The 23,461-nt window shown below is 40.2% G+C and overlaps 1 protein-coding gene across 1 annotated transcript in view; it reads left to right on the top strand.

Moving 5' to 3' along the window:
• ZNF148 (zinc finger protein 148) overlaps positions 1 to 23,461 on the top strand; it is a 1,243,505-nt gene that overhangs the window by 983,959 nt on the left and 236,085 nt on the right. Inside the window, exon 6 of the mRNA XM_044075013.1 lies at positions 4,448 to 4,566. Within this exon, the coding sequence (XP_043930948.1) occupies positions 4,448 to 4,566 (119 nt within the window). The remainder of the gene's footprint in view (positions 1 to 4,447; positions 4,567 to 23,461) is intronic.

The raw sequence follows: 23,461 nt of genomic DNA, 5'->3' as shown, positions 1-23,461 counted from the left end.
TTGCAAGCCTTTCAGGACGCTGTACCGCGAGAACAGTTGATACAAACAGACAGTATGTCAGTGGTTTGGTACATCAAAAAGCAAGTGGGAACCATATCGTACTCCCTGTGTCAAGATGCATTATGAGTGTAGCAGTGGGCGGTCTCTTCCAACTCCTTTCTTTTAATAATGTCTGGGGAAAACCAACATACTAACAGACAAACTAAGCAGGTGCATTTCTGTTACCTCTCAAATGGTCCCTCAACCAGAAGATAGCGGACTTGATTTTCCACGTGTGAGACCAGCCTTGCTGCGATCTCTTTGCATCTCCCCTAAACAACAAGTGCAGCAGCTACTTTGCCCTTATCCCCCACAGGGAGCGTCACCGAGGGATGCTCTACTTCAGGATTGGTCTCCAGGGTTACTGTATGCTTATCCTCCAATCCCTCTGATATCGAAATTCCTTCAGAGAGCTGCGAGGTTGAAGAGCAGGGTCATTCTCATTGCTCCTGACAAATGTGGTTCCCCTTTCTGTGGCTTCATTTGGTCCATCAACCCTGGATTCTGGATCCGGTTCCAGGCCTTCTGTCTCACCCGACAGAAATGGTTCATCCGGATCTGCCAAAGCCCAAGCTGACGGCTTGGTTTCTCCATTTCCAGTAATAACCAGCCAACCTATGATCTCCTCACCTGTTTGCAGAATTCTGTTATCTTCCCTCAAACCATGTACAAGAAACTTATGCTAGCAAATGGAAAAGATGTGTGCATTGGGTACTTGAAAATGATGTGGATCCCTTTTCTGCACTGAGTCATACTATACTGGACTTTTTTGTCATTACTTTTTGATCAAGGAACCAGTTCTTCTACAGTAAAGGTTCAATTAGCAGCAATTTCCAATTTCCATGTTGGTCTTGACGGTTCTTCCCTTGCTTCGCATAACCTTTGTAAGACCTTTCTATGTGGAACACTTCTGTTGAGACCTCCAGTTAAACACCCTACTACACTGTGGGACATAACTCTGGTACGGCAAGCTTTGGTGCTTCCACCCTTCAAACCTGCAAATACTTGCAATCTCAAATTTCTGTCATGGAAGACTTTATTGTTAGGGCATTACTTTGGCCAGACACATTTCAGAAGTTCAGCTTTTACCTATTTTTTTCATAAAGACAATTACATTGTGAACTAATGAATCTTTTTTGCAGAAGTTGTATCATAATCCAACATTAACCAAGCTATACTTCCACAGAACTAAGGACTTCAGATCAGTTATTTGTTTCCTTTGTGGAAAAAAAATGGGCAAGCCACTGTCTAGAAATTCCATAGCCAAATGGCTCACTAATTGCATTTCTTTCATTTACAGTAAATTGAATTTGCTTTTAGCCAAGCAATTTAATGCTCATTCTACAAGATGCATAGCAGCTTTCTCAGCATTTCATTCAAGAGCATCTGTGGATGATATTTGAGAAGTAGCAACTTGGGCTTCAGCTTACACCTTCATAGCTTATTACAAGCTAAATTTAGTTAGTAGAAGTAGGGCATCATTTGGCTCAATGGTGCTTAGAAATATCCTTCCTTGAAGCCACCCTGGGATTATAGTAGCTGGGGACTCTGTCCCATCAGTTGAGGACGGAATGAAAATTGACATCAGATAAAGAAGTTATGTACCTACCGTAACGTTCCATCTGTGTTGTCCATTTTCATTCCTCCTCCTCAACTCCCCACCCACCAACCCCCATCCAGTGTTGTCTAAAGAGTGAGTGGATATAGCCAGTTTTGCGGTCTTTCCCTTGCCCTTTATGAGTTCAGATATAGCTTTGTGCTTGCATTTTCTGCTTAGAAACTTTTTTCTATATGAGTAAAATATTAGTCTTTTGCTGTAATCTGCAAAAAAGATCAGAGGTAATGGGATGATGCATTATGAGTAAGGGAGAAGCTCGAGAGTTCAAGGTTGCCATGAACTTTTGTGATGGCTGAGTTGGATCAGAGGGTTGAGATCCGAACCCATCAGTCAAGGAGGAATGAAAATGGACAACAAAAATTTAATATTATGGTAAATACATAACTTTTTTTTTTATGTGGATGGGGAGTCTGTTCCAGAGCAGTGGTATCCTCTGCAAGATATGCCTGTCCCTCCAAACTGTTCTGTTGATGTTGCAGAAGAGAGTTAAATCCCTAGACCAAGTATTTCTGATGCCATTTGACTTGCTGATGTGGAGTGAATCCATCAAAAATGGGTCACAGGTTGCCTTGTATGCCAGATACAGGTTACCTTTTAGCAGTTTGTATGGTACCGAGTATGGTGACAGGACTTTGAGTCGGTCCATGTAGGATATGTTGTTTAGACCTTGTATCCTTTTAGTAAAGTACTGTGTGAGCATTTCAGTTATTACATGTGTCTGGACAGATATATGCCAAAAGGCATATTATGTTTAATGATTGGCCTAATGAGAGCTGAGTAAAGGGAGACAATGACATCCCTAGATCTAGACACAATCCCTTTGCTTATAAGCTGTACAATATAAGAAGGACTTTCTTATAACAGCAGACACATGTTGGTCAAAAGTTAGGTCATTGTCCATACAAGTTCTCAAATTCTGAACAACTATCTCAACTGTGACTGTTGGGGGTGTGTTGTCATTGTGATAATTCCCTGGAGTAAATGACTTCCCAAAGGATGCAATAATGCTTGTTTTGGCATTTAGTTTAATCCATGATTTTGGCACTAGTTATTTATTTGGGACAAACCTTTCTGCAGGAAGTTTTCTCACTCAAACTTGGCTTTTTCATTTTTAAAGTACGTGTTTGCTGTTTCTGCTTGACTACTTGTTTAAACACCTTTACACATCTCCCTTAGTTGAGGCCTTCTTAAGGGAGTTCTTCACATATCACTGCCACTAAGTCATATTTCTTCCCTTTGGGATTTCAGTTTTTTATCTCACTTTTTGTACATGTAGGTTCACTAACTATAAGATACCTTTCATGGAAGGCAGTTGTTTTTTGACTGTGGATACCTCAGGCAAAAAAAAAAAAAAATCAGTGTTAAAAGTTCTCATATGAATTATTATACCTGGTATACTATAGCTAAAAGGTGTCAGTGGAGACAAATCCATCTTTTCTGCCAAAAGTTTTATCAGTAATAATGTATGACAGTCTGTACAACTGGCAATTGGACAGTCTACCAAAGTGAAGGGGAAATGTCTCCTGTATAGGCTGGAGGTGCTCAGATAATACAGTTGTAGAAGTAATGGTTCTAGAAAAACTGATCTTTTTTTTTTTTTTTTATTCAGAAAAGTGAAGACAAACCTCTCAGTCAGTCAGCAGACTTTGACTAAATGGCTGTTCCTTTGCATTGTGTTTCCTATGACCAGTAAGAACGCATTCCACTAGAGAAACAAATTATACCAGCAGCATACTTTAGAAAAGCTGTTACATGAGATATTTTTGTTACTGTCACATGAATTACATTCCATACTTTCCACTAGATTCTACCAGTTGGGAGCACGGTCCAGGATTAAGGCATATTTTGACATGTCTGGGCTACTGGGGGGTTTGTAATTGTCTACATCCTATGATAGCCAAGTACTGTTCTGGAATGTACCCATATGTTATCATTTACTGCTAATAGTGATCCTTGCTGTGGAATGTAGTACATTTTTGGTTACGGTGCTTTACATAATAGTAGTAATTCACAGAAAGGCCACTTTAACAAGTAAAGGTAACCCCTATGAAAATTGAACTTTTGACTGATGTTAATACTGTTTCCTTATCTGTTTTTCCAGTTACTTGTGGAGTTTTATTTTTTTTAATAATTAAGTTCTGGACAAAGGACAGTGGTCTACAATGATCATGTTTAGCTGTGATGAGCAAGAGGGCTCAAAGGGCAAAAGAGAATCCAGACACCACTGATTAGGTATAGTTTGCTTGTACACCAGCCTTGTTATCATACAGTGTTAGTGTGTGGCCAGTGCTGGCTATCGTAGGGAACAGGGATAAAGCTGATGAAAACCCCAGCTGAGAAGAAAAGAACAGAGCATATGTGAAACCCAAATGTTATGATTTGCCAGTAGACTGACCTTTCCTGAAAGAACTACTGTTATGACATGTACCTTTCTTACAACTGTTCTATAGTAGTCCGTGCTGTGCAATGCAAAAATATGGGGGGGGGGGCGGGATACATACCAGAAAATGATGTATCTTAAACAAGAGTTAAATGGGCCGAGTAGTTATTTTCTAACATCTTTTTTGGTCTCAGTATTGGACTTGCATGTATAACTAAAGAAGTGCAGCGCGGCATGTTCGTTTGCATTTTGTTCTTGAAATTTGTTATTTGAACATCTGATATCAGTTTGTTGCTTAGTCATATAAGTATATAAAAAATATTTAAGCTTCTGTGCATTTTATATTCTGTAATAGTAGAAATTACCCACTGTCAGTAGTGTGTAGGATTAAATGTATCCTCTGTTACTAGGTGAGAAACCTTTTCACTGTGAAGAATGTGGTATGAGATTTATACAAAAGTACCACATGGAGAGGCACAAAAGAACTCACAGTGGAGAAAAACCATATCAGTGTGATTATTGTCATCTGGTAAGTTTTTTTCCCCCTTTGTGGGAAGGCAGTTATAGTTTCAGATCATCTATGAAGAAAAACAAGATTTAAAAAATAATAAGCGTGTTAGCTGATTTTTAATTATGAGCATTCTATCTGCCTGGTAATTTAAAAGAATAGTTTAATAATGTCTACATCAGTCGATTAACGCATGTAATGTTGCGGTTACAAATCATGTTGTCTTGCATTTTTATACCAATGTAAAATGGACTACATGCTGTGATGCTAGTAAATGAAGCAGTAATACTCAGATGAAATTGTATTTGTTGTTTCACAACTTGAGGGTGTCAAATTAAGTTCATTTTTCTGATGTATAAGGGATGTGACAAAAATATCAAGTGTCATCCTTAGTTACACTTCATCCCAGTGCAGACATGTCTAAAATAATTTACTAACAGTTGTGTAGGATTTTTTAAATTTTTTTACAGGTTACTTTACTGTTCATACGCATTCCTTATCAGTCATTTACAATTGTGCATTTAATTTATAGTTTTATCTGTACAATTTATTTGCCCAATACTTGCTGTTGTGACTGTGTTCTGTAACTTGTTTTGTTTTTTTTTTTGTTTTCTTGTATTATCCCTGAGTCATGAATAGCACAGTGGTGCAGCTGTTTCCACTGCTGCCTTACAGCTGTTACTCCTCCTGTCCAGTTCCCAATCTGGATGCCATCTCTTCAGAGTGAGCATGTACTTCCTAGATTCATATTGGATTTCACCATGTTTCTCAATTCTTCTACTGTGAACTACTTATCTTATATGTGTCTCTTAGTTGTGTGTATTACAGCTGACTGGTGTTGTGTCTAAGATTGGTTTACTGCATTATGCATATTGTTTTATGGGATATAGGCTCCGGCTTCACTGCAATGATAGCTAGGATAATGTATGTATAAAAATGATGAACCCTGGGTCACGGATGAAAAAGGTCCCTTTCAGATTGACACACTTGGTTAAAACTGATAAAACAAGTAAATAAGTCACCTTAAAATAGCTATGGTTTTGGTTTGGAGCTTTGAATTCCATACAACAGTTTGGATATTAAACCTAGTAAAATATTTTGTTTAACAGCTTTTTAAAACTTGATAACACTAGTTTTAGACAAAATAGTACAGTCAGGGTCTTGCTATGCAGAAATTTGAACTTTCTGGACAATGGGCCAGATTCAGAAAACTGTGCCACATCATGGTAAGCAAGTTTGCATGATGAGCAGCAGCACACAAGGTAGGTGGAGTTCAAAAACTGCATCAACATGAAGTGGCCAGGCCAAATAATGTGGTTGGCTGTGGTATATGCTAATAATTGTTTAATGGAGTGCTAGTTTATACTGTGGCAAAAAAAAAAAAAAACATGATAGAGTGATTCAGAAATGTTTAGATGCCAAGCAGCGATGCTGCACTCACCTTAGATTTGAACTTGACCATATGCCCACATTCAGGGCAAGAGTACATTGTGCAAATATGCTTGAGATTGCCACAGCCAGTGTAATTGTGCATCTGTTAGAAGGTCTCATTGCAGCTACTTTGCTTGATGGTTCATGCCCTCTAAAACAACTAAGCAGTCTGGTACCATTTGGGTGGAGAGACAATGCAGGAAATCATGGGCATGTAGCAGTCTGGTTTGCAACCCCATGGGAGCTGGTGGAGTGCCTATCCACATGGATGCAAAGATATGTTGACTTTATGTATATTAGCTATCGGGGACTTTCAGCGACCTAGTGGGGACACATTTTGGGATATTTCAGGCACATGTTTCAAGAATACCTAATCAGTTCCTTGATGGCATGCTGCAGCATGTGGGGGAGCATATGTGGTTTCCACTTACCGCAGTGGAGAAAGAAAACATAAGTGAATTCTGTAACATAGCCTATTTTCCTGAGGTTCGTGTGGCCATAGACTGTACCCACATTAACCCAATCTGGCAAATTGAGAAGAAGATACATGAACTGCAAAGGGTATCACTTAGTCAACTGCCAGATGGTCTGTAAAGAACAGGGTATCATCTACAGTGTGTGTGTGTGTGTGTGTGTGTGTGTGTGTGTGTGTGTGTGTGTGTGTGTGTGTGTGTAGGTCACCCAGGCACTTTTCATGACTCCCACATATGACGTACATGTGACTTTTATAAACGTTTATGAGGTGTGATTTCCCACCGGGCCGTCTTTTGAGTGATGCTGGATATGCCCTAAAACCATGGCTATTCCCACCCATCAGAAATCGACATAAACCAATCAGGGGTATCATTGTACACTGTCACAAACCAAAAAATATTATAGGGTGTTTGGGCTGCTGAGGTCACACCTTCACTGTCTGGATACATCCAGTGGTGCCCTGCAGTTTGACCCCATCATATGTGCAAAAATACTGACCATGTATGCTGTGTTACATAATATGATTATTAGGAAGCAGTTTCATCAGGGTTGTCTGTTATAAGGCCAGCATTTCCTAGCACCACAGCCAGAGACAGCTGAGACAGATGACCATACCAGACGGAGGTGGACATAGTATGCCATGGCACTAGCAAAGACAGAGCACATTGCACATAGCTTTACAACATACCTTTACAAAAGCTAAGCAAATACATGCAGTAAAAAAGTATATAAAAACATCAGGCTGTGCTTACCCATGCATAGGCTGGCCACACTGTGTGTCAGACATAGGCAATCCAAGTAACAGTGTACAAAGGGCAGGGCAAAGTTACCATTTGCATAGGTTGACAAAGGAGTACAGGAGTGCATGCCTTTCACAGGAGTGTGTGTGAGTGCTGAGGTGTGCCAAAATAGAAAGTGCATTTGTGGGGTAGTGTAAGAACCATACTTTGGGGGGTGGCATTAATATGTCAAAAGGCCAGGGTCTGTGGGTGTGTGGGATGCACTGGGGGTTGTGGTGGTGTGTTCATGTCTTTACAGGAACACAGCCTCAACAGATGTGCTAGTGCTTCATCTCAGCCTATTGGACAAGTCCAGGGCATGCAAGATGGAGGGTTCAGCCTCCTGTGCACATCCCCAACCATGAGAGTTAGATCTGCCAGGAGTTACACCGGCTGTACCTCGACCTTGACTCAGTGCTGGTGTGTTGATGATTGGCTGGGGGTTAAAGAGAAACTGGCTAGGAGATAGTGTTCTCTGAAAACATTCAGGGGTTTTCCCAGTTGAAAGAGCTATAAAGATTAGACAAAATCAGTTAGCACTTAGTAGAAGCACAGGCTGCACCATGCATCTTAGCATGGATAACCTTTCTTTTATGTTGACTCAAGTCTGTGAGTGTGGGTGTGGCTGTCAATTTGGGACATTTGTTCCTTTTTGGAGGGGTAAAATTTCAATATTTGAAGATGTATATAGTTTTGTTATTATTAAATTAATAGGTTTTAGGGGGTATTGTTTTTTGAAGGCTTTCCATAAAACAAAAAACTTTGAAAGATGTGAAATAGGCTCAAATGGATATGACAAGGGGTGGGAGGTTGGCATAATGGTTAAGAAACAAGTATATAAAAGTTCAACCTGCCAAACAGTGTATGCATGTAACACAAAAGCTGGAACTAGACATTTAACAAAAAAGGTGTTGTACATAAAAGGCGGGAATAACAACTTTTTAATACAGTGATGCTTTCTGTAATGTCTTTAAATGTCAGTGGTCTCAAAGATAAATACAAAAAAAGAAATAATATTGAATTATATTAAAAATGTACAGTGCAAATAGCTATGTTACAGGAATCACACCTGGAAAGAACTGAATGTGTGAATTTGATAAAGAAAGGTTTTCAGGATGGTTATTCAGAGGAATATCTGGAACAAAGGAAAATAGGAGTTCTTGTATTAATTGCAAGAGGAGCTCCAGTAGTGCTAGGAACGTATAAAAAAGATAATGATGGCAGATTTGTAGTGCTATGGGATTACTGACAAGGGAGGAGGGTTACACAGGCATGTATTTATATTGGGGTCTATGTTATAAGAACGAAAGATAAAACTCTCAAACGCTTACATGAGCGAATATTTAAAAACTCAAAATCGCTACTGTGGGGGGCTGCACCCTCCCCAGCCCGCTAAATATATATTCCAACTCCGAGATCGCACTACATTGAGGAAAGGGCAGATATTCCGATCTTCACTGTAGTGCGAAAAAAAATAAGAAAATGGAGTTTGTAAATATTCGCACATGTGAGTGTTCAAGAGTTTGATCATTTGTTCTTATAACATAGACCCTGGGGACTGGAATTTGATTTGCAGCGGTGAAGATGTGTCTGGAGGAGCCCAAAAGGGAAAGTATAACAAAAAGAGGGTAGATTTATGAAGGAATTTATGAAAATATTTGGCATGGAAGATGTGAATTCAGTAATAGGAGTTTGGAGTGGATTTACATCTTAGTCTCCAAGATATAAACACTGGGTTAGGCTATACAGAATTTACATTTCACAGGAACATATGCATTTAATTGAAGGTCCCGATACACACCCAATAACTGTTTCAAATCTTGTGCCAATAATAACTAAAATAAAAACACAGGGTAATGAAATAAAAATGAGACACTGACGCTTTCCCACCTATCTCTTGATAAGAGAGGAATTTAAGGAATGGGTAGCGGAGATTATTCAGGAGCTATTTGAGAGGATAGAAATTCCTAGTGAAAATATAGCTAGGGAGTGGGATCAAATTAAGGTGGTGTTTAAAAATAAGGTGGAAATAAAAGAAAGGGAGCTGTGGTTAAGAAGTAACAAGAATTATTTAGAGAAACTGACAAATGTTAAAGTATTGCAGAATAGGGGGAAATCTCACAGAACAAAAAAAGAGGATCAGCTGCAGTATTCTAAGAGGAAAATAAGAGATTACCTTGATAATATATACAAGTTTAGAATGATTACTGTTTTTTGATAATAACACTAGAGCACAAAAAGTATAGCATGATGTCTCAGGCAACAGAAAGTAGAAAGGGCTGTTGCCAAGCTTAGGGAGCCTATAATGAAGAAGGTAACAAGAGATCAAGTAGAGGTATTAGAAATATTTTGGATATTCTATGAAAGTCTGTATAAAACAGAGAAATATAGAAGTCAGGAAAATATACAAATGGAAATCTTTATGGAAGAATTAAATATGCCAAGGTTAGAGGTAGATGAGGTTCAATTACTAACAGATAGGAGGAGATGAGATACAAATTATGATGTATAATATACAGGAAAGTCCTCGGGAATAGATGGTATTCCTGTGGAAGTTAAGAGGGAAAAGACTGATAAAGATCTGAAATGTTTTAACAATATTTTAAGAGGAGCAGTACCAACATCCTGGAATATAGCACTGGTGTTTGTAATACCTAAAGAGGGTAAAGATCCATCAGATCCAGCTTCATACAGACCCATTTTAATACTAAGCCATGATTATAAAGTGATCATGTCTACAAAAGAATGGCAAAAGTAATGCCAAAATTGATATGTATCAATGTGGTTTTGCAGAAGACAAAATTAACAGAACATTGATGATCCAGAGGGAAGCAAAATGTAAGAAAATACCATTGTTGTTAGGTCTTGATGCAGAGAAAGCATTTGACAGAATAAGCTGGGACTCTATGAGCAGGGCAATGGAAGCATTTGCATTTCCTGAAAATATTATAAGGTTGATTAGGAGGTTATATGAGGGGATCGGAGGCGAAACTTAAAATGGGTGGGGTCTTCTCTGATAATTTCTGCTTGAGCAAAGGAACCAGGCAGGGGTGTCCTCTTTCCCCTTTTTTATTTGCAGTATATTTAGAACCATTAGCAAAAAAATATGGGACTCAGAAATTCAAGAATGTAATTGGTATGGTAGTCAAGAAAAGGTGGCTCTATTTGCAGATGATATAATTTTATACCTGACATAACCAGAGAGAGACATTACAGTATTGTGGAACATTTTGAGACCATTTCAGATCTTTTCGGGATACAAAATTAATGAAGCTAAAATGAAGGCAATAATGGTAAATTAACTACTCATATATGAATGGTTGAGCAATATCCATATTTATGGGGACATGATAAAATTAAGTATTTAGGAGTATGGATTAAAAATTATTCTGGTGTGGCAGCTAAGGCTATGTGGGAAGAGACTAAACAAAAGATAATACAAAAAACTGAGAAAATGGAAGCTTTGTTATATGGATATGGATAGTAAGATACAAGCATTTAAAATGGTTTTAGTCCCATTAGTCTTATATACAGGTCAGACATATTTTCATCAGCCAAAGGAGAAGTTGTGGATAGCGATTAATAAAGAGCTGAAGGACTTTATCTGGGAGGGGAATATGGCAAGAGTCATGTGGGATAAACTGATTCTTCCAATAGAAAAATGCAGATTGGGATTACCCAATTTGAAGGGGTATTTCAGAGCTATACAGTTAAGGCTCCTATACATAGCACAAGCAGAAAACTACAATTCAAAGCGGAAAGGGATGTTGATGAAACAAGGGAAGCTCAAGAAACAAGGAGAGACTGGGATTTTGGATGCAGACCTTTAAGGAGAATAACAGTCATACAGAATATTATGTCTGTAAAGTAGCAGAATGTATCCTAAGATTTAAGGCAACACGGAAATGGAGAAAGGCGATTCTGCCAGTAGGGATCACTTCAGTTAGGGATAAAGGCAAGAGGGGGCCAGAATGTATTGGAGAAAACTGTCAAAGGAACCAAGGTATTGGGAGCAAATAGCTAGACAGGGAAAGATGACAGAATGGGAAGATGCCAAGAATTTATTTGGACTGCAGGTTAGAGATTGCTTTCCCTATCAAGGATTGATATCAGAGTATAGGCAAAGAGAAAGAAATAGGGGGGGGGGGGTCCTAAACAAAAGACCAGCAATGATAGAGTTTTTAGTAGAATCTAGAACAAAAGCTGCCATTAAAAAAGGAATAATTAGAGGACAATATAAAATGTTGCATGATAGCTATAAGAATCAATCAGTGGAGGTTAGAAAGGATTGGACTGGATAAGCAATTCACAAAGAAACAATGAGAGGATATATGTATGTCTCCCAAATATGCAACAAAATCTAGAAGATTTATGAGTTTTTGGTTGGAAATGTTTACGTAGCTATTTTTATACCCCGAGTAGACTCCAGAGAATTTTTCTTCGGGTAAACAGCAAATGTTGAGGGTGTGACGGGGACGAAAGAGGTAATTGGGAGCAAATTTTCTGAGATTACTGTGAGTTGGCAGACTTTAATGACTCCCTGCGGGATGCACTGTCAGAGATGCTGGGTGGGCAGATTGGTGTGATGAGGGAGATGATTTTTCTGAGCTATGATACAGAATCAGAATTGCCTAGACATGGTAAGGCCTTGCTGTGTCTAATAATGGTGACTGCCAAAAAAGCAATTACTAGAAAATGGAAATCAAAATCTAAACCAACTATACTAGAAGTAGTGAATATAATAACAGAGATAAAACAACTGGAATTGAGATCTTTAGAAAAGGGTCAGAGCAAACTACATAGGAAAATATCTGAATTGTGGGAACACTACATACAGGAGAGGAATGAGGTTTAAAAGAAGGCAGGACGTAAATGAGCTGTGTAATGTTTGACTGAAATGATTGGGTAGATGATAAGTGATGTATAATGTTTGCAACTGGGAGTGTGTCAGTATGGTTTGTGATGTAAAATGCTTGCAACTAGGATTGTATTTGTGTGGTTTGTTTACATTTATATAAATGTATCATTGCCTATGTCATAAGTGAAGGTTTAATAAAGAATTTTCTTTTTTAAAAAAAAGGTCAGGAATTGAGTAATTTATGTAATGTTACTTAACTAATATGATATGTAGTGATGTATTCTTCTTCTTTCGGCTGCTCCTGTTAGGGGTCGCCACAGCAGATCAACTGTTTCCATTTCTTCCTGTCCTCTGCATCTTGCTCTGTCACACCAACCACCTGCATGTCCTCTCTCACCACATCCATAAACCTTATCTTAGGCCTTCCTCTTTTCCTGTTACCTGGCAGCTTCATCCTTAGCATCTTTTTCCCAATGTACTCTGCATCCCTCCTCAGCACATGTCCAAACCAACGTAATCTTGCCTCTCTGGCTTTGTCGCCAAACCTTCCAACCTGGGCTGACCCTCTAATATACTTATTCCTAATCCTGTCCATCCTCGTCACACCCAGTGCAAATCTTAACATCTTCAACTCTGCCACGTGAAGCTCTGACTCCTGCCTTTTTGTCAGTGCCACTGTCTCCAACCCATATAACATAGCTGGTCTCACTACCCTCTTGTAGACCTTCCCTTTCACTCTTACTGATATTCATCTGTCACAAATCATTCCTGAGACTCTTCTCCACCCACTCCATCCTGCCTTTACTCTCTTCTTCACCTCTCTTCCACACTCACCATTACTCTGAACTGTTGATCCCAAGTACTTAAACTCATCCACCTGTGCCACCTCTACTCCCTGCTCCTCACCATTCCTCTATCCTCCCTCTCATTCACACACATATATTCTGTCTTAGTCCTGCTGACCTTCATTCCTCTTCTCTCTAGAGCACATCTCCACCTCTCCAGGGTCTCCTCCACATGTTCCCTACTCTCACTACAGATCACAATGTCATCTGCAAACATCATAGTCCACGGGGACTCCTGTCTGATCTCTTCTATCAACCTGTCCATCACCATTGCAAATAAGAAAGGGCTCAGAGCTGATCCTTAATGCAATCCCACTTCCACCTTAAACGCATCCGTCACTCCCACCGCAGACCTCACCGCTATCACACTACCTTCGTACATGTCCTGTACCACTCTTACATACTTCTCTGACACTCCCGACTTCCTCATACAATACCACAACTCCTTTCTAGGCACCCTGTCATATGCTTTCTCTAAATCCACGAAGACACAATGCAACTCCTTCTGACCTTCTCTGTACTTCTCCATCAACACTCTCAGAGCAAACATCGCATCTGTAATTATCTTTCCTGGCATGAAAACATACTGCTGATCACTAATTATCAACTTCATTCTTAACATAGCTTCCACTAATCTTTCCCATAACTTCATGCTGTGACTGATCAGTTTAATCCCTCTGTAGTTACTACAACTCTACACATCACCCTTATTCTTAAAAATCAGTACCAAAACACTTTTTCTCCATTCCTCAGGCATCCTCTCACTTTCCAAAATTTCATTAAACAATATAGTTATAAACTCCACTGCCATTTCACCTAAACACCTCCATGCTTCCACAGGTATGTCATCTGGACCAACAGCCTTTCCGTTCTTCATCTTCTTCATAGCTATCTTTACTTCCTCCTTGCTAATCCACTGCACTTCATGATTCACTATCCGCACATCATCCAAACTCCCTCTCATTTTCTTCATTCATCAACCCCTCAAAGTACTCATTCCATCTGCTCAACATACTCTCCTTGCTTGTGAGTACGTTTCCCTCATTATCCTTTATCATCCTTACCTGCTGCATATCTTTACTAGCTCGGTCCCTTTGTCTAGTCTCTCCTTAGTGTCCAACCTTTTATACAACTCTTCATACGCCGTATCCTTAGCCTTCACCACCTCTCTCTTTGCCATGCACCTCATCTTCTTATACTCTTGTCTACTTTCTTCATCTCTTTGACAATCCCACTTCTTCTTCGCCAACCACTTTCTCTGTATACTCTCCTGTACTTCTTCATTCCACCACCAGGTCTCCTTGTCCTCCTTCCTTTTTCCAGATGTCACACCAAGCACCTTTCTAGCCATCATTCTTACTAGCTCTGCTGTAGTTACCCAACTATTCTGTAACTCTTCATTGCCACCCAGTGCCTGTCTTAACTCTTCCCTGAACATCACTTCACAATTACCCTTTTTCAATTTCCACCATTTGATCCTTGGTGTTGTCCTCACTCTCATCCTCCTCTTCTTGATCACCAATGTCATCTTACAAACCACCATCCTATGCTGCCTAACTACACTTTCCCCTGCCACCACTTTACAGTCTGCAATCTCCTTCAGACAGGCCCTTCGACATAAGATATAATCCACCTGTGTGAATCTTCCTCCACTCTTGTATGTCACCCTATGCTCCTCCCTCTTGTTAAAATACGTATTCATCACAGCCATGTCCATCCTTTTTACAAAATCCACTACCATCTGACCTTCTGCATTCATTTGCTTAACACCATAACTACCCATCACTTCCTCATCCCCTCTGTTCCCTTCAGCAACATGCCCACTGAAATCTGCTCCAATCACCAGTCTCTCACCCTTGGGTACAGTCATCACCACTTCATCCAACTAGTACGTTCGGTGTTTTCGCGGTTCGCTCAATATGTGTCGACATTTCCATATTCACGCAACTGCGGTTTTGCGGTTGTAATAGGTAACCATTCTGGCATCCAACACATGGGCAGTCTTTCCCAATGAGTGGCATCCCACGCATGGGGGAGCCGTGCAGTACAGTGACTTGAATCAACACAAGCACAAACTTCTTGGCCAATGGGAGGCTGAAATTTGTGTGGAGTACTGTAAGTATGACATATTTTAGCTAAACAAATAGCTTGCCATTGCATGCCACCATCTGTGTTCTCATTATGCCCTGTTTATGACTCTAACCCCTGCACAGATTGCAAGAAACAGAGCACTACATTTACGCAGGCTAAATTGCCTAAGAGAGTGCCAGGGTAAGTATATCTGCTGTCGTAAAAGATGTCTCTGCATAGTAATAGTTGAAGCCATTAAAATAAGTATATTTCTCAGCATTGTTACATCTATCATTACTGGCATACTTTAAGGGAATTACTAGGACTATGTACTGTTAGAAGTGTGCTTCTGCATGCCACCCCCTGTATAGGGAAATAAGTGGCTCATCATGTTAAGTCTGTGTGCACTGAAGGTGTGAGGATGGCTGTGGGTTCAGTTGTCCCCCGAAAAAAAAGTACTTTTGTCTTGGCAGAGTAACTTTGTCTTCCCAGTAATGTCTATATGCCACTGCAAGGTCTATGTATGTAATATCCATAAGTAATAGGTTGTTGATCATTTCATACTAAATATAGTATAATTATCTGTCCCTTGGCTGTCACTTGTGCTGGACATAATTATTGTGTGAGCAGCATGTTTATTATGTATATATACAGTTTTATCATTATCAAAACTGGAATATCATCACTGAACACAAGCACAGATGTGCTTTCTTGACAACTAGCTCATGCAGTTAGTATTTTGTTGTGGCAGACTGCATGTGAGGATGGCTTTTGTTGACTTTTGTCTTAGGTCCCTCCCCTATATGTTATAATCAGACAAACCGGTTGATGATATACCTGTTTATATCCTTCAGTTAAAAGGTTTTCATGCTTCATTGTGTAAGTATCAACTTAGTTAAGCATGCAATTTCATTCTTTGTGCACTTCTCTCCCCCACCCTCTTTGTCTCTCTTTTTTTTTTCTCTTTCATACATATATTTTCTCTCCATTTCTTTTACTATTACATGCAGCAGCACAGCAACCTGCACCTAACCCACTGACAAGGTCTGTTGTCCCTCCACAGGTATCAGCAGTAGCACTAGAGGCACTCAACACATCTGGTTTTTCCTACCTGCATCTGCACTACAGGTGGTACAGTGGTACTGGCTGGTAGCAGTGCAAGTGGAGGTCACACGTTTCTCACCCACCAGAAACTGGTAAAGCGTGTGGGGAGGTAATAGGAGATTGGATGTCCACATCTGTAGTGTGGAGACTATGCTCTGGCGACTTGTTGAGTCACTTCCTTACCGAATGCGGACTTCACCTTATGAGGCAGGACCCAGTGGTAACGATTCTCAGGTTGATGACTAATCTCCCACTGGTCTAAGCTAGCAGAGACTGCATCTTCGAACACCCAATCCTATCCCCAAACACCGGTGTGTGTATGGTCACCATTGTGAATTGTACACTCCTCCTCCTCCTCACCATTATTTTCCCTTTGCCTGATATCTCCTTCACTATCGTGTTCTGCCTGCCTCATTGTTTTACCCTACACCTTGTCAGTCATGGGCATCTTTCCGTGCAAGCTAATTTCCCCACTTACCCACATTTTACTTGCTTGACTTCCTTCCCCAACTTTTCCTTCTCACAAACTAAATAAATAAATGCATGAAATAAAAGGGCACCTATCTTACAAAAAAATATTCCCACCCATACCTCTCAACTTCCCAGATATTTGACTAATGTACGCATGATTTGCTCTTATTGTTCATCCTAAAAATATAGTTGTCTGACTAATCGATATCAGCAAGTAAATGATTGTAAATATTGTTGTATGTCACCAGGATTATTGAGCCCCTCTCACACCTCTATCCTGCTCATTCCTTATTTGCTAACCTTATGTTGTACCCTTTGGTTGCTTCCCATTTTCATCTCTGTCATATAATTACATTCCAACCTTTAATCTGGTCAAAAATAAATAAACACAGCAAACACATGTCCAAAAAGGGCTTATAAATGGAAATAATCCTACTGTGGTTATATGTTGTGCAACCTTTGGCAGTTCGTATTGTCAGTGCCCCCCCCACACACACACACACACACACATATATGACAGATGACATGTCCCATCTCATGGCAAAAGTAAAGAAAAATCCTTGGCATATGCAAACTGTATTGCCATCGATTATGCATATGAGCATCTGTGTATATCACCAAGCAGTTACGAAATATGATAAAGTTAATAGTGTCCCTGTTATTGCTTCCATGGCTCAATGGTGGTGGTGTGATGTGTTCATTTTCAGTTCGCTAGGTTCAGTATTCTAACTCCATGTTGGTGGAATGTTTTACAGTATTCTGTTTTTAGTCTGTAGCTGTATTCCATTCCCCTGCAATGTACTTTTTTTTTCTGCTACCTTTCCTATAAGTTTTTCTGTGACATACTTGTTTAATGTTCTGGCTCAGGAAATGTGTGTCAGAGGCATGCGTTCAAATCCATTCAGGCTTATTTCTCGTTTTGTTATTGTCATGTGTTCCATTGCCCTAAAATGTGTTATATTGACACCTTCTCTATGAATGATTCTGTGTTGTATCTGGCTAATGCTGTGGTTCAAGGAATATATGTGACTATGGCATGGGTTCAGATCCATTCAGCACTACTTCTCATTTCTTGCTCTCAAGTGTTTCATTATCCTGAGATGAAACATTCCTATAATCAATTTGTAAATTCTGTCGGATTTTAGCACTTTCTAACCAAATGTATTTATGGATTTATTTAGCAGTGTTGAGCTAAGAAGTTGAGAGATATTCTCTTACCCCACCTCCATCTTACTTGTTCCTTATTGGCTTACCCTGAGGTCTAACCTGCGTTTGTTTGCCACTTTCATCTCTGCCCTGTACTCCCATTTCAGACTTACATTCTGGTCAGAAAGATAAAACACACAACTTCCTATATGGCTGCACAGTGATTAAGAACTTACCCTCAGCTCTTCCACTCTGAAAACAGAAAGTGAGAAAAGAGAGTGCAATTGAAACTGTTTTTTTATTTTTTTTTGGGGGGGGGGATAAAATTCAGTTACTGGGTAGTAAGTACACTACCTGGATACCAGCCAAAAAATAGAAAACCTGAAAGAGAATCAATGAGAAAAGGTGAAGAGAAAACACTGTCTTGAAAGGATTCTGCAGCTGTTCAACAGATTTGGTTCAAGAGACGGCTTCTAGAAATTGAGGAAAAAATAAATGTACTCAGAGATGATAAAAATAAATGAAATATTGAAGGAATATAACAACTCAAATAAGTAAAGGGTGAAAAAAATATAAGAAGTTTTAACTAGCTGTTCAGATGATGTGCTACAAAACTTGAGGTTGAAATGAAGAAAAAAGATGGCTGAGTATGAGGCTTCTCAAAAAGAGTTGTTTCAAAAAATAGCAGAGGTAAAAGACAGAGCTAGCAGAGACAATCAGAGATTTTCTGCTGTACCAGAGAAACTGGAAGAAACAGACTGTATTCATTTTATAAAAACACAAATTTGCAACTGGACTGGTGTTCCGCAGCAGGAGTTGTTAAATGAAAGGGCACATCTATTGTATACTCCAAACTTGCCATGAAAATGCAGCCAAGACCTATATTAGTAAAAATCCAGTCATACCAGCTGAAATAGTTGATCCTGGCAAAACTGTGTGATAGAAGGGCAAAGTATTAATAATCATCGACAGCAGAGTGTTTCTGAAAAAAAAAAAACGTTATTCACTATATACCCAGGAGAAGAGAAGCAAATTTATTCCAGCTGTGATTATATGAGGTAGTGCCATCTGTGCCATGGAGAGTAAGGCAGTGCATGTGCAACTTATGCCAGCATAGCTAGCTGGAGTTTTATAAAGAATGAATTTTATGTAATTTGACTGTCACACTGATTTGTACAGATGCTTATGTTAAAATGTATTTGTAAAGTTGCTTGTGCTAAAAATGCATCAACAGTGGGTCCTGCAGGACAGTATAAGGGATTAAATGTATATGTTTTAACAGAGAACTCTGGAAGGGAAGAGGTTAATCTCAGTCCAACTAATTTTGAAAAACATGTTGAAAATTAAATGGATTGGTTTAGGCCATAAAGATTCTATCTTACAGGTCTGATTGCAGCCAGAGTCAAAAATGTCTGGGAAAACCAGGACTAGGAATCTTTAACTGAATTGCCCTTAAGGATGAACTAATTACTGCCCTGGAAGGGCTGACATTTTTGAAATTATTTTATAGCTTTCAGATGCTGCAACAGATCTTAGCAAAACTCTGGGTGTGTATTGTATCAGAGTCAGGTGACCAAATTTGATATCATTCTGTAACCAGCACTGAAATGATTTTTTAGATATTAGTGAGAGATATGAATGACAGAACTCTCGCAGCAGGACTTTGTTCTTCGGAACCTGACAGGAAAGATCTCTCACAGATATCTCACACATCCACACACTTCATCTTGCCTTGCTGTAGAAAGAAAATCAATACACCTCCTCTTTCCTCGCTGTAGTAAGCAACTCAGCACTCATCATCTTGCCTTGCTTTAGTAAGTAACCAGGGAACAGTAATTCTTTAGTCAGTCAGGAAAATATAGTGAGATTGGTTCTGTTTTTCTGAATCTGCGTGAATCTGTCCAACTGTGTTATTTTTTATATCTGTTGTGATTGAAACTCTAGTTTCTATACCTTTCATTGTGGCTGGTCTTTTAGTGAATACTTTTAACATCTTAAGAGTACTTATGCTTATTTTCGTGACACCATGGCTGCTCCTGAAAGCCTTGCTCTATTGGTCAAACTCTACCATTTGTATTTGTATTAATTTTATTTGGTATAATTGGGTACCTTTGTATGAGCCTTAGAGTAACTGACTGGTGGCAGCATAATTACCTCATAGTCTGGGCAGAGGGGCACAGCGAATAATTTTGTGCCAGCCTTTCCCAGGTGTGTTTGTGTATGCCTGTGTGTGTGTGTGTGTGTGTGTGTGTGTGTGTGTGTGTGTGTGTGTGTGTGTGTGTGTGGAAATCAAATATCCAAGTGTGTGTGTCACACAGAGCTCCAACGTGGTCAGTGCGGAGTCTTGTTTGGGGCCTGGAGAGAGAGCTATAAAGAGAGTCTAGCCCCAGGATGGGAGTGTGCTCCCTGTGTCCTCTTACGGGAAATTGTGCTAGATGCAGAGAGCTGCATCTGAAAATACTGGGTGTATCCATCTTTGCTCCAAGTGGCCGTCCCTCACTGGTATCAGTGGTAAGGATTTGGTCTCCTTGGGTCCTGGCCCAGAGTAGGGATCATCACATATTGGTGACAGCTGGGTGGGATATTAACTGAACTTCAGTAGCCTCTGGGCAGTTGCCACTGAAGGTCTGTGTGTATTCGCAGCAGCCACAAGGTAGACATACAGAGTTTCATTTTCCAAACATTATTATTTATTTTTGTTAGTTTAATGTAGTCAGGGAAAGCAGGCAAAGATGTCAGCAGGGGATTATGGCAAGCTGACAAAGAACCAGTTGGCCAAGGTGTGCAAAGCCAAAGGACTGATGCACGCCAACCTGACTAAATAGGAAATGATTTCGGCCTTAATCGCAGCTGCATCATCGACAAGCAACTAGGAAGACAACCAGTCTGGTGATGGGGATATGCAGCCTTCAGAAACAGGACAGTTCATTTTCCTTAGAGTACTTAAAAAACCTGTCTGGAGTTAGAGACTTGGAGGCCAAACATTTGTAATTAGAATCAATAGGGAGACTGTGGCATTTGGAGGTTGAAGGGAGAGAGAGAGTGTGGTGCTTTGAGGTTGAAAAGAATGAGACTGCAGCTTTTTGAAGCCGAAGAAAACAAGAAACAGCACCAACATGAGAGGGAGATGCAGACACCTCTTCAGGGTCATGGAGGTAATGGGGAAGGGAATAACTGAACCCCAGTAGCAGTAAATGTCAGTAAATTTCTTCCACAGTTTACAGAGGGTGATCATTTTGACATTTTATTTATATATTTGAAAGAGTATATAAACAGTATAATGTTGAGCAGGAGCTCTGGGTACAGTTCCTGACCTCCTTAATCCATGGTAAAGCTGTAACTGCTGTTTCTAAATTGTCTAATACTGATTGTTTAAACTATGATAAAGTTAAAGGAAAACCACAGCCACAGACTCAAAAAACATGTCTGTTTCATCATGGTTTGGTGTTTTCCATATTTTAACAACAGTCTGGGACTATTTACCAGTTTTTAAATATTTTATACATAATTTCTGAGTCTGACCACATGGGATATGGCATCTTGAAGGAATTCTGATTGTGTAGCCTGCCTCTAGGTATCCCACAATGCAGTGCTTCTCTGTAAAAAAATGACATCATGCAGGCCTCTTTCTTCCTAAAGCTTCTGTCACTGCATTGATTTTACATGCATACACTGTTGTCTTTCAGTCAGTGAGTTTTAAGTAACATTTCATGCCATTCAGTGACTACTTAAAGCACATCCAGTGCAAACGCCATAGAACAGACTTTCTGAGTGCTTTTTACTGCTGCTTCTTTTTAGAGTGGCTAAATTGCAGTCTTTTGTAAAACCTGAACTGTACTACTTTGACTCATTTCCCATCCCCCTGCAGAACTAACTTCCCTAGCTGTCAAAGTGCTAAGGGTAATTTGAGCTGTTATCTGCTGTGATTGACAGCTCACAGCAGGAGACTTGGCACATGTACTGTTTCCTTGTTCTAGACTTTACTTTCTGTATGGGTAGGGGAAGGACCAGGGATCTGTGACATCACGGCATTGGTGGGTTTTTAGGACGGTCATGGTAATGTCAGTTTGGGGAGGGAATTGGCCAGAAAACTGCCTGCGTTCATTGGCCTTGATGGCATAAATGAATTGGAAATGGCAGCAAGCTTTTCCAGGGCAGGATAAAAGTTTTTTGAAAGTGAAATCACCACAGCACAGTAAGGTACTGTTCTAGTTGAGACAAACAGTAGATTTAAAATATTTTAAATGCTGTATTTTTGTTTATTCATAGCAGGGACAGTAAATGGGGAGAAAAAGGACAGAAAAGTTGAGCATTTAATAATTGAGGAAGGTATCTAAGGAGGCACCTGATTCTCAAGGAACAGGGGAGCGTGTATATTGAACATAAGGTTACTGTATAGAGAGTGGATCCCTAAGAGAGGGCTAGAGGCTGATATAATACAGCAGTTGGTATTGCCCCGAGCCTACCATCTGGCACTTCTAGCCATAGCCCATGGCAATCCTTTTGCAAGTTATATGGGCATAAAGTATACCAAGAGACATATTATGCAGAACCTTCATTGGCCTGGGATTGCAAGGGATGTAACAGGGTACTGCAGGACCTGAGAGCAGTGCCAAAAGGTAGACAAGGTCAAAGCTACTTCAATGCCTTTGTCTGTGATTGAAGAGCCATTTCAAAGGGTAGCTGTGGATATTGTGAGGCCTCTGAGTACCCCAAGTTCCACAGGGAATATGTATATCCTGGCGATAGTAGATTATGCTACTAGATGACCTGAGGCAGTGGCTCTATCCTCCATCAAGGCAGATAAAGTGGCAACTGCTTTGTTAGAGATTTTCAGCAGGGTAGGTTTCCAAAGAGAAATACTGACTGACAGAGCTTCCAATTCCATGTTAAACCTGCTGGCTTGTCTGTGGAATGTTTGTGGTGTGAAGCACCTAAAGACCATCCCCTTCCACCCCAGACTAATGGTCTTGTGGAGAGGTTAAACTGTACACTAAAGACTGTGCTATGGGCATTTCCAGACCAGTTTAAAAGGTAGTGGGACAGATATTTGCCCCATCTGCTGTTTGTATACAGAGAGGTACCCCGGAAATCCACAGGTTTTTCACTCTTTGAGTTGCTATATTGGCATAGGGTGAGGGGGCCTTTAGGTTTGATTTGTGATGAGAGGGAGGGTGAGTGTGAATCCCACAAGGAGTCTGTTGTGGCATATGTCCTAAACCACAGGACAAGGCTTAAGGAGCTCATGGGCTTGGCTCAAGAGAACCTGGCAGGAGTCCAACAGCAGAAAAAGGTCTGGTATGACAGAATGCTCAAGCCCGAGAGTATGCTGTGGGACAGCAGGTTATGGTGCTCATTCCTGTCAGACACAATAAGCTGCAGGCAGCTTGGGAGGGACCCTTCAAAGTGGTATGGAAGGTCAGTAATGTTAATTACATGGTAAACCTTCTAGGCAGGAGGCAGGGGCACAGGTTGTACCATGTTAACATGATGAAGCCTTACCATGATAGGGAGGTCCTGGTGCTGAGTAGTTGCAGTGGATGTCAGGAGGAGTCTGAGTGGGATCTGGTGATCACAGACCTGATGAGGAAAAAATGGCCAGATAAGGTAGTGTCGACCACAGACTGCAAGCAGGTATTCCAGAAGCTTAAGGGGGCTTTGGGAAGACCCCCTGTGTTAGTCCAGATTACAGCAAATAATTTGTTGTGCAGGTGGATGCTTCAAACCATGGGATGGGG

The sequence above is a fragment of the Protopterus annectens genome, chromosome 6.part0, assembly GCF_019279795.1.
Source record: "Protopterus annectens isolate FY-2018-M chromosome 6.part0, PAN1.0, whole genome shotgun sequence".
Classification (NCBI taxonomy): domain Eukaryota; kingdom Metazoa; phylum Chordata; order Ceratodontiformes; family Protopteridae; genus Protopterus; species Protopterus annectens.
The sequence above is the reverse complement of the archived record's forward strand: the minus strand, read 5'-3'. Positions and strand labels throughout refer to the sequence as shown.